Raw genomic sequence first — 12,153 nt, 5'->3', positions numbered from 1 at the left:
TCATTAAATAAACCGCATGGCAGAGACAAAATCTCATCGGTTTTTCCATAAAATCCATAATCCAACCCTGACGTCATATCGGACGCCGACGCTGCGCTAGCGTCGCGGCGCCTTTAAAATAACATTCTGTAACATTTTAGTCATATCCGAAATGTTCCGATATTCATTCTTGCAGTATTGATAGTTTAATTGTCGCTCGAAAGTAGCTAACTATTGGAAGTACATACATCAAAGGTAAGCTGATTGAAAAAGTCCCACAGAAATGGGGCTGGGATTTTCAATGTATTCATTTTCTAAATTACTATTTGCTGAATATTATTGATATTCGATTGCAAATATTCAACTAATCTAATTATAATTTTATTTACAGAGTTCCTGTGCATCAAATAAATTCACTATGCAAAATTGATACAATTTCGGGATCGCATTGCTACTAAAACAACCATTTTTTTTCATTTGAAGCAGAAGAAAAATATAAATTTTTCTTCAAAACCGAAGATATTTGTTGAACATATGTTTAACGTTCGAATGGAAGGGTTTCGATTTTCATCCCAACTGTTCATCTTGTTGATTGCTGTTTGCATTGGAGTTTCAAGTGGTTTCGAGTTCAAACATCATGATAATCAAGAGCTGTTTAATGTTTTGAGGTACGCTGACTTTTTTTAGTTAAAAAAATTGTATTACATTTTTTTTATAATAGAAAATTAAATGTTTTATTCTGTAAATTTTACCAAATGCTTGTTGAGCTTAATTGTTTGTAAATCTCTTATATAAGAGCTTGCCCTAAAAATTGACAGGCTGAACATCATTTTGCCTTCTAAAGTATATCATATTACATATTAAACAGACAAAATCTAAAATATAGTTGAATTCTACATGCTAAAAATATTCTGGTTGGATTAATTTGCCTCGACTTAACAATTTTTAAGTTTTTTGCATTTAAAAAATTTAGTTGCTTTTTCGCTATTTTTATTTCTTTTTGGCCACAAAAAGACTAAACTTACTAAGGGATTTTTTACCAGTCAATCAATTTGCCTCAGCCATATTTTCAATGTGTTTTCTTTGACTGCTAACGTAATCTTTGGCGGCTTTTAGATTTTTGTGCCGTTTGAGTCGCATCTTGTTAGTTGATCATTTTCTTTACTCGTCACCAAATTTAGACTTCTCGGAAAATTTATATTTATATAACGATTAGGAAAATGCCCATTTAGTGATAAAAATGTGCATAAAAAAAAAGTGCAATAAAAAAGCATGTGCATTTTTGGAAGTAATGAATCCTGAATTTATCATTAAAAAAAATAGTATTTAATTATTATATTAATTAAACATTTAATTAGTCAACAATTCGCCTTTAAGGGATGTCAACATAAAATGCAAGAACATTACTAGAGTGTATGCCCTAAATGAAGGGTCAGTGCTGGGCATTCCTCTCTATGTGATTGAGTTTTCTACAAAGCCTGGCCGTCACGAAGTCTGTAAGTATCTGATTTATATCGCTATGAAACATACTACAAATATTCAACCTAATTTCAACGTAATTTGCTCATTTTGTTATCACTTTTTACAAGCAATTTATCAAAAAAAGCCCTTTAAGTTTCACTTGCTGCGTCAGTTGCATGATTAATTAGTTTACTAATATTCACCCTGTGGGTAGTTATCTTAACTGAAAATCGATACAGGATTTAATTACAACCGATTGGGACTGAAACTGGCGCAAATATTTTACGGGAAAACTCTAATCAGAATTTGAAATCGCTTGGAGGATTTGCTAATGAACGGGTTGGGTTAGAATAATAATAAGTTGAAGCGATAATTGGGCTTAAGAATATTCGATAAAAGCATCAACTTTCCAAAGCTTTATAATATTTGTTCAACGAATAAGTTAGACTTGTATATTATATATTTTTTGTAGTAAAACCGGAATTTAAATACATCGCAAATATGCACGGGAATGAAGTTTTGGGTAGGGAACTTCTTCTGAAATTGGCTGATTATCTTTGCGATGAGTATCGAACTGGGAATCCTCATATCAAGGAATTGATCGAAACCACTAGGATTCATTTGATGCCCAGTATGAATCCAGATGGTTGGCAACTGGCTACTGATACAGTAAGAACAATTTTTTAAATTAATTCTGAGGACTTAAATCTGGATTTCGTTTCGAAAGCATTTCTCTGGTGTGTAAATATTTGAGTCATTCTGCATGGAATGCAAACAGTAGTTTGGTTGATAAGCCATAATGCAAAAATGTTTTTATCATTTACACCATCTGAGATATTTTTATAAAGTTTCAAATATATTGCCAGCTTATAAAATCGCAGTGGTGCGTGTTAAATATTTGAATAATTTAGTCTTTCTAGACAATGAAACGATTTTTATTATTTTAATCAATTACTTATATCAATCAAGCTTAAACAAGCTGTTTAATGTTAATTAGGCAGATTACATTGAAAAACTTTGTTGCCGTCTTTCCGATATAGTTTTTGCAAATTTCTCAGTTTTTAAAAACAATTATTTATTTTTAGTGAGTAAGTATTTTTTGTGTAACCCTAAAACACCCCCAGGCAACATCTCCAGACGAATGACGCTAATTTTGAATCACCTTGTATATGGTCTTTTATTATCTGGCTCTATGTATACTTTTTTTTAAATTTATTTTCCTGACTGCGCGTAATTGTTATTATATTTTTTCTTTCCTGCGTTTCAGTCAAAATGTGAAATAAAAATGTTACGTTTCGGCGAGACAACAGCGCCATCATCAGGTTTAAAATTTAAAATAAACCCATACTTGGGAAACATTAGATTCTTTTTAGACTTGGCCGTCTTCAAAACTTCACATTTGTTTCGTTATCTATGTATACTATTACTGAAATCACTGCAATCTCTAATTAGTGGGGTGAAATTTTTATTCAGCATTTTTGTGCAACGAAATGTTTTCGATCATAATTTATAAAGCACTTTTTTAATTATTAAATGTCTGGCTCATTCATTAATTTGATTTTACCACACCAAATAACAGAAAAGCTATTTGTTTAATAAATTGATTCAACTTTTATATGGGTGGTTTAAATTGCAATTACAAAAGTACAAACAAAAATAAACATATCGAATGAAGGCAATTTGCCGACAAGTGATTTATATAAAATTTGAATACATACTATTGTACATACTTTCCTGACTGTGTTTCAATTCCAAATCACAAAGCTTGTGTGCAAAATGGACAAAATTAATACTCCAAATATATGCCAAGGCTTAAAGTAGCAACAACGCTACACATAGAAACTGATGATGGAAACACCGAAACGCATTTTAATTGATAAATAGACAATAAATGACTGAAGCCCAGGAATTGATTTTGATTTGGAATACATACTATTACAAGTAATTATTTTACCTACTTGTAATAACAATTTTTGTAGGAGAAAACTGAGATTTCAAATTATGAAATGTTTAAGATTTCGTAGAGAAATGTGTTTTAATCATACAAAAAAATTACATTTGGAATGAAATCATAAAAAAATGGACAGAAGCTAAACAATAAACTAATTTGCAAAAAACAATCTAAGAGTTGATCTAATTACTTGAAATAAATGCCAAAAATTAAATGAAAAATACAGCATTTCAGTTTTTATATGTGTAGGTCGATTTGTAAATTCTAAAATTTACAAATGTATATAATTTTTTTTATATAAAGTATTCTTGTTACATAAAATCTAAACCAAATAAAGTGGCTATTTAATTTGCCATGCAATATAATACGCTCGTATCAATTCATCCAAATTGATCTTCACTAATATAAAAGCAATAATGTGGACTTTAATTGAAGCATCTTTGGAATAAAATGAAAACTCGGCTTTATATAATCAAAATTTGTCTTCAAAAGCTTATTTGCGAAAAAATCAGCAAATTTTACCCACGGAGACTAAATCGACCCAATGAAAAAATAGAGACAACTTAAGTTTTATCGAAAAAAATATTTAGCCAATTAAATCGACTTTCATTAAATTAACTTTTATTGCTGTTCTGATCACGCTTCGGCTACTATCCATTTTTATGTTGTAGCGAATATCAGAAGATTTCTTAAGACAATGAACCTTAACATTTAATAATAGCTAATTCTAATAATTGAATTAATAGTTTTCCTTCTAAATGAAAAAAACACACTGGAAAGATTGATTGATTCAGTGTTTGAAGTAAATCGTCTGATTCATATTTCCTTCCCTAGCTAGAAACTATGATAAAGCATCTTAGCAGAATGAAAAATGCATTGTTTTTTTATTTTTGGTGAATTTATGTGAGTATATACTATATTGAATATTGTATACATTTAAAAAACGACAGAAATCCTCTAAGTGATTTCCATTTTTATACATCATGGTAACATAATTGAGACGTAAAATTTTTAATTTTGCGTATGTTGTCATTAATTATCCTCATATTTTCGGGTATTCTATGAGCTTTATATTTTATTGAATTTTCGATTTCGAAGTTTGTAATAAAAGGTTTAGAACCTTCTTGGTCTTTTCTCTTAATAATTTAAGATAAATATTTAATTAGAGATTTATCCCGTTACGCAATTTTACGCGTTTTTTAGAAAAGCATTTTTGCAAAATCCCATGAACAAACATTTACACCCATGTAAACTATTCTTAAATATAAATTAGTTAGTACCTTTTAAGAGTAATTATTTTTTGCTTTAGTTGTGTTCCGACGCGAGTTTCATGTATCACTAAACGAACCTTTGTCTAGAATTTGCTTATATTTTCACTACCATTTAATTTCTAGGGCGGTCATGATTATTTAATTGGCAGAACCAACAATAATTCCGTGGATTTAAACCGAAACTTTCCAGATTTGGATCGAATCGTTTTCGACAATGAATATGAAAACAGTGACAAAAATAATCATTTACTTGAACAACTTACTAAACTGAATGATCCGGTAAGATACACACTTTCCTGGTAAGCACTTCCTGGTGAAACTATCTAGAAAATTGCTTGCTTCTAGTTACAACCTGAGACTCGAGCAGTGATTCGTCTAATAATGCAAATTCCCTTTGTCTTGAGTGCAAATCTGCATGGGGGAGACTTAGTGGCTAATTACCCTTATGATGAAAGCCGATCAGGAAGTCAGTCTAATGAATATGCTGCTACTCCCGATGACGAAACATTTAGGTCCTTACCTTAGTCGTATTTTCAATTTATTGTAATTACCGAAGTCTTTTGCTAATTTTAGGCATCTTGCTTTGGCATACTCTTCGAGACATCCGGATATGGCCAGCCAGCACAGAAAAGGGTGTGTGGATTCGCAGTTTGCAAAACAGGGCGGCATTACTAATGGGGCTCAATGGTACAGTTTACAAGGAGGTAGCATTTACATGCAAATAGTTATTTGCTGCCGAAATATAGCGAATTATTTATTGCAGGAATGCAGGATTTCAACTACTTATCAAGCAACGATTTCGAACTGACTCTGGAATTAGGATGCGAGAAATATCCACCACCAGAAGATTTGCAGTTGGAGTGGGAAAGAAACAAAGAGGCTCTAATAAATTATATTTGGCAGGTAGATATAAGGAACTAATTAGAATGCAATTGTAACATCTTGTAACAAGAGGGTTGATTGATATATTGATATTGATATAAAAACAAATTCTGTGTGGAAAAAGAACGACTTTGCATATTGATTAAAACTTAAAAAATATGCAAAATCCTGCCCTTTATACCCATTTAAGCACGTTAAATTTTAGAGTCATATTGGAATCAAAGGAGTGGTGTATGATGCTAAAACTAAACAACCCATAAGTAATGCAATAATTCATGTCGCCAATGTAACTGGCGTTGAGTCGATCGATATCAAGCATGATATCACATCAGGTAAGTATTAAAACATTCTCATTATTAAAGATTAACTAATACTTCAAAACTGTTCAGTTTATGGCGGGGACTACTACCGACTTCTAACTCCAGGCACTTACAAAGTGACTGTTTATAAGGACGGGTATGTTCCTCATACCAAACTAGTGACCGTGACAAATCCTTCATTCACTCAGGCTTTAAGAGTCGATTTTCCCTTAAAGGCAACGGTAAGACTAATTCACAACTTTTATTAAACAAGACACTATTGGACCGTATGAGTAGGTTAAATTGCACAAGTGGTGTGATCCAAAAAAAATATAATCCTGCAATATACGCTATGATTAAAAACACACTTAACCGTTAATAGAAATCGTGATTAAAATAATTTTCTTTTAAGTGGTTTATTAAATTTTAATTTCGTAGGAAACACTAGCTCTATTTAAATTTCTTACACGGTTGAAGCATGTTGAGACACAATGGGTGTTACGTATCTAGATAGGCATGCGAAAAATTAAATTTTAATTTCAGGTAAATTGTCATCTAATGGTAAAGTGAAGAAGTAATTTTTTTCAGAACGGTATAGATCACTGAGCTGTGAATAATCGAAGAATGGTCAAAAATAAAAATAAACAAAATGAAGTTTTATAAGCTGTAACTCGAAAAGATTCAGATTTCGCATTTGCGTTACATGACTTACTACCTTTATTTTTAGCATGTAGAATTACCCTTGAAAAACGAAAACTAAACATTTCTGGAAACAATCAAGTCTAAACTTTGTGTTGTTTTTAAATAAATTTCACTCACGCATAAGCTTTCCTATAAGAGAAGTATGAAAATAAATCCAGATGAAATAGCATCACCAGTAGATTTTGAATAGAAGAAATTTCTTTCATTTTATCGAAAACCGCAGATACCGAATTCATTAAGCATTTTTGGACAAACGTTTCAATTTCGTGCAATCGAATAACATTAATTACATCGTTAAATAATAGCTCGGCCAAAATTAAATTATTTTTATTTAAATTCGAAAGTTTAAGTGAATTTTGATCAGTTATTAATAATCGTTGTTTTTTTCATTCAAATTTGTTTACGGAATTGCGAATAAGATGTCATGAAAATTACCGGTATTGTTTAAACAATCGACGCATAACTAAGTAACAAATGGACCTGAACGATTCAAAGAGTTTTAGAGAACTGGTTATATGATAAGAGTAAAAAGTAATAAAAAGGAAAACTCATCCACAAGATTTCAATTTTTAATACTTAAATATTAAACATTTTTCAGCACGGCCACCATAATAACAATCACAAGTAGGTATTGAGAACAAAATTATTTTTTTAAGTGTGGTTGGTTTTGGTGGAGGAAATACTAACACGCCTTTAAATCCCGTTTTAAATGTCGCTAAAAGTTGCAAATAAGTTTTAGTTATTCAAAGGTAAAGTTATCCAATTTAGAGAAACCTTTAAACATATTGTAATTTTAACGATATTTTTTTGTGGTTTTAGAACACATGTAACAGTGAATTACTACAGTTTGCTTAGCCTTTCTTTAAACCAATATTGATTGTGTATTTTTGCTTTATGTAGGCATCCATTTCATTCATCGAAAGTAATAATTTTATTCAACCGAAAATTGAGGACCAATATGCCGCGCGTAATAGAGACTGGGCCACATGGGTGGAGGAAAGAGAGCCAATTTTAGAACCAATCGCCATTGCGTAAATGAATTGGAGTAAGCCGGATACATGTTGATGATAAGAAAAAAATAAAAAACGTATCATATCGTCTTAATAGTTTATTTTGAAAAATGCAACCATAATCGCGTTGAGAATAGAGGAATAAGTATAAAGTATTACCTTTTGCTAGATCTAGTCAATACTAAAACATGTTAAATTACGAAGTTAGGGATTTATGTAGCAAATGTGGCTAAATTAATATGAGTACGGTTTTAATTTGCTAATTTTTCAATAAAAATTGATTGAAAAATGATTGAATAAAATAATTTTTTCTTATATGTATTGTTAAAACTATTTTTTTGATGCAATTCATTATTACTTTTCACCGCCACTTTGTGGAATCCATGTCTTTTACATATAAATTTGTACTTTCCAAGATGCCAAATTCCAAAATAAAATGGCCAATCCATAAATAAAATTGTTGTGATAGTACTTATTACTGACTAGCAAAGTAAGGATTATTTTAGATAGAATAATTCAGATAAGACAATGTAATATCAAAGACAAAATAAAATGTTACACAATGTGTTTGTTATTAGGTTTCTATAACGTGAGATGCAGTGTATTGCTAAATGAGGAACCCGGTTTTTAAGATTCTATAAAATTTCTATACATATTTCAATCATCAATTTTGGGGCTAACACTGATTTCTTTAACTACATCAAAGTCCGAAAATTTTAGTTTCAGCTTAACGGTTCTATGATCAGATTTTTTGAGAGGTCAGTCATGTTTTCGCTTTTCTGAGTAGTGTTTTGAGGATGAACTTTTGCTGCTCTTGCTTGAAGATTTTTTATCATCAGATCTGAAAATAATTTAACCGTAAGAAAAGCTATTTTCTAAGCAGCTCTTTTGGCTTAATGTAAAAAGTGCCCCTAAAATGTTTTTTAAGCCAAAAGCAGGGAATTTGGTTTAACTTAAGTACTAGAAAATCAGCTACAGAATTGTACAGATGCTGGATCACGAATATCAATTTCACCTAACGGTTTTGATCATTTACATGTTATTTACGGTTTATCATAAATACGCCATGCATTTAAACTTCAAATAAGTGTATTAATCGATGTTTTATTGTGGCTTTAACTGAGAAAGTGAGTGCTTACCTGGACGAATGACTAGGTGAGGACTTCGAACTGCTGGAAGATGATTTGCCGCTTGATTTGTACTTGTCACTGAAACATTCAGAACACTTTTAGTACTTCTATAACTTCCACATTATATACGGGTATTACCTAGAAGACTTATGTGAAGAACCATGTCGGTGACTGTCAGACCTTGAACTAGAAGAACTTTTAGAATTGTGCTCCTTTTCAACAGTTTTAGCTTTCTTAGCGCTGAAATAAAATAATGCATTTGGTACGACGCTCGCAGTAAAATTGTTTCACTTTTACCTAATGCTTTTGCAATTTGAGCAAACCCAAGAGCTTACAACATCCTCCTCACTCACAGGAGGTTTATGACACTCTTGGTGATACAAAGCATGACAATCACTACACTCAAGAAGTCGGTTTCTTACTCCGACGTCCATTTTATTACAAACCACGCAACTTAAATCATCTTTGAAAAGATCCAGTTCCAAATCTTTGTCCGAGTCATTCCCTAAAATATCTAACGCTCCAAACAGGCTTATATATTCGGATGCAATGAATCTACCATCATCTTCGTAGACATTCACAATGAGAGGCTCTTCACTCTCTCTTGGCGCGAGCTGAGTTTGAAAGTAGTTTGTGTAATCCTTAGCTGAGCCAGTTTTTTGGAAAATGGCCTCTTCCAGGATATATTGCAAGGGCACAGAGTCCCCTTTTCGCAATTTTCGACTCTCATACATCAGACCTACGCATCTGATGAAATGTGGATCCAAATCGATAATTGACATGGTAGCAGTAACCAGGGATCTGAATAAGTCGAATGCGTGCTAATATTAGTTACTATAATTTTTTTAAATTATATATATGTTGCATAGTATCAAATATTGTACAGCATACTAATAAAATAGTCACATTCTTCACAGTTCTATAATCACTTGAGTTTATAACTCGAAGATAGTAGCTCTTGAATATACAATTTTAAGTTGCTTTTAAGAAATATTTTCAAGCAGCTTGGTGACCATCTAGTAGTATCGCTAAAACATTATAAATATAACATTGCAAATTTTTTTTTCAAGAAGAAAAATAACGAAAGAAAATTTAGTATTTCATATGTTTCGTGATTGAAAAAGTATGGAATTTGAGGCATTTTGAACCATTTTTAAGGTAGGTACATTTTTCGTGATCTCTAACCCTTAGTGCAACTTCGTGTTAAGTAATATCTTCCAATAAAACACTTGAATTTAACATTAAGCAGCGATAACATCCCAACGTTCTTCTACACAGTGAAACCTGATGTTCTGAAGAAATATTAAGCAGTTCTGTGGTTAAACTCATGCAATAAGTAGACGGATTGAAGTACAGGTTTGTAAGGATTTTGCTTATTATTGCTTTCTGTGTAAAAGACCCTTGCTCATTATGTTAAACCTAAAATTTAAAGAGTCCAAAACAGTTTAAGCAATTTATATCCATGATTGTGCGATTTTCTTTCTAAAAAAACAAATTATATTTGACCACAACTGATACTATGCTATAGATACGTATATTAACGTAATAGAATCGAGCCATACTCAGTGGAATGGTTTCATGAGACGGTTAACAGCTTCTAGCACTAAATTTCTGGACGTTATTTTATTGCAGAAGTGCCAGATTATTAAAATAATATGGTTCTTTACTTGAAAAATAATTTAAATAATTTTTTAGTTTATTTGCCTTTCGCGTTTGTATTTGACAATATTATAGTTAATAGAAAAACCTCTCAGTAAAGTGGTGTTTCGTACAACAAATATATGTAGAATTGGCAACTTGTAAAATTTTCCAATCTGTCTCTAGGTGATTTCGGTGCGTTACATATCTGTCGTGGAGTTCTTTGTAGTTTTATGAAAAAATTGCGAATTTCAATGAGTAAAAAGAGCCTGCAACAGCATTTCTCCTAGACAGACTTGAGCTTCGAATGAGAGGGCCAGACAACAAAAAATTGCCATTTTTACAACTCTTTGTTGAGCTGAACGCTGAATTTTTTAGTTCATCATTCTGTAATGATTTCGTATTAATCTGCTGATTTTAATCAACTCAATTTGCTCTTTTTAGTGGGGACTCTCAAACCCATTTTAAAAAACAAAGCATATCCCATCATGTATCCTGTTTGCATATCGTTTGAACTGACTTAATAAAATAATGTGAATTTCATCAAACTCTCAAATATTTAGATACTAAAAGAATCACTCTTACCGTTTAAAAAAACCTCAACAATTTGAGGATTTAGGCTCTCATTTAGGTTAGGAAGCAAATGTAAACAACAAACAACCAACGACAGTAATCTGATACTTGGCAGAACCCGAGCACAGAGTATATAGCCACAGAAGCAAAAGCAAGTGCATCAAGAAAATTGGTGAAACTTGCCTCGTGACGTCAATGTGCTAGATAAAGTGAAATTATGACTTTTTCTTGATTAATCGATGTATACAGAGATAATCAAATGATAAGTTATTTGAAGCAGTAGGTGGAGTTGGGAATTGAAAACGACCGTCTCCGGATTTAATATTGAATATTTAATAAAGTGGTTGTGTTGAAAAGATAAGCGAAAATATTTATTAGTTATTATTGTTAATTAGATATGAAACAAAAATATCTATTTTACGTCCAATTGTTGGGTGTTATTAAAAATTCAAAAATATTTAATCTCATTTTATTTAGCACGAACCATTTTTAAAAGAAATTGACATTTTCAGTGTAAGTGCTATTCAAGAAGTATTTTTAACGGAAATTTAGTCGCTGCATTTACCCCTAAACCTATACATACATAATTGGCTTTTTGATATTCCATTATGTTTATTATTTATTTAAATTTTATTTAATTAGTTTAGAATTTTATTTAATTAGATGCCAACAAAAATATGAAAACCCGTTTTGTTTAATTGATTAAGACTATCTAAAACGTTCTACGTTTTTCGTAAAAAACTTTGAAAAAAACAGTAGAAGCAAAACTTGCTCCAACATTTGTCCTCAATTTTTCCAGTTTTCAATTTTTATACGCTGTCCAAAGAACAAAAATGGCTTTTAATACAAGAGTTTTTAATAATACATTTTTAATTTAATACGACGGTAGAAAATTATTTTTTCCTTGCTTGAATTAAAAATCCAATAGAGTACAAGAGTTAAACAACAAATATTGAAATTCTTATGCCTTTTAACTACAATGTTCCAAAATCCTGCATTTTCTCATGCAAGTTTTCTCAAAATTTAACGGTTATTTTAAGCCCTTCTATGTCTGAATAGGTATAGTAAATTACTAAACAGCCTTAAAATAGAAACCCTTTATAGTCCTGATTTTCATTAGTATACCGTGACTCCTCCTTTACTCTGTAAGCCAGAAAAGCTTAATAATATCGCTACCTTTTGCTACGTTGCTGTAAACGTTTCCCTTCGGTTTCAATCATGATTGCTTTGCTTACGAATCAGGCACTTTTAGTCTTT

At 31.3% G+C, this 12,153-nt stretch overlaps 2 protein-coding genes across 4 annotated transcripts; one reads left to right on the top strand and one right to left on the bottom strand.

The window, feature by feature from the left end:
• Nucleotides 1-8,120, top strand: LOC109538435 (carboxypeptidase E; the record flags this gene model as incomplete). 2 transcript variants are annotated; one of them, XM_019905662.2, is given in 12 exon segments in its annotated part: nucleotides 1-234; nucleotides 371-647; nucleotides 1,357-1,475; nucleotides 1,913-2,109; nucleotides 4,786-4,941; nucleotides 5,008-5,174; nucleotides 5,236-5,366; nucleotides 5,426-5,565; nucleotides 5,750-5,876; nucleotides 5,934-6,085; nucleotides 7,144-7,169; nucleotides 7,446-8,120. In XM_019905662.2, coding segments are annotated over 11 exon segments (1,464 nt in total). In that variant the 3' UTR covers nucleotides 7,561-8,120.
• On the bottom strand, nucleotides 7,641-10,997 carry LOC109538438 (integrator complex subunit 12). Of its 2 annotated transcripts, XM_019905670.2 has the most exons (6): nucleotides 10,909-10,997; nucleotides 9,245-9,486; nucleotides 8,983-9,190; nucleotides 8,824-8,925; nucleotides 8,695-8,763; nucleotides 7,641-8,396 (listed from the first exon to the last, which is right to left on the bottom strand). In XM_019905670.2, exons 2-6 carry the CDS (start codon nucleotides 9,465-9,467, stop codon nucleotides 8,315-8,317), a joined length of 684 nt encoding a protein of 227 aa, XP_019761229.1. In that variant the 5' UTR covers nucleotides 9,468-9,486; nucleotides 10,909-10,997; the 3' UTR covers nucleotides 7,641-8,314. The 2 variants fall into 2 exon arrangements, with proteins under 2 accessions (XP_019761229.1, XP_019761227.1); XM_019905668.2 differs by having other exon boundaries at nucleotides 8,983-9,486.
• Nucleotides 10,998-12,153: the final 1,156 nt, after the last annotated feature.

Source organism: Dendroctonus ponderosae, unplaced genomic scaffold, assembly GCF_020466585.1.
Source record: "Dendroctonus ponderosae isolate FM_Combo_2020 unplaced genomic scaffold, Dpon_F_20191213v2 Dpon_F_20191213_7, whole genome shotgun sequence".
NCBI lineage: Eukaryota > Metazoa > Arthropoda > Insecta > Coleoptera > Curculionidae > Dendroctonus > Dendroctonus ponderosae.
This window is presented reverse-complemented; position numbering and strand designations above follow the sequence as displayed.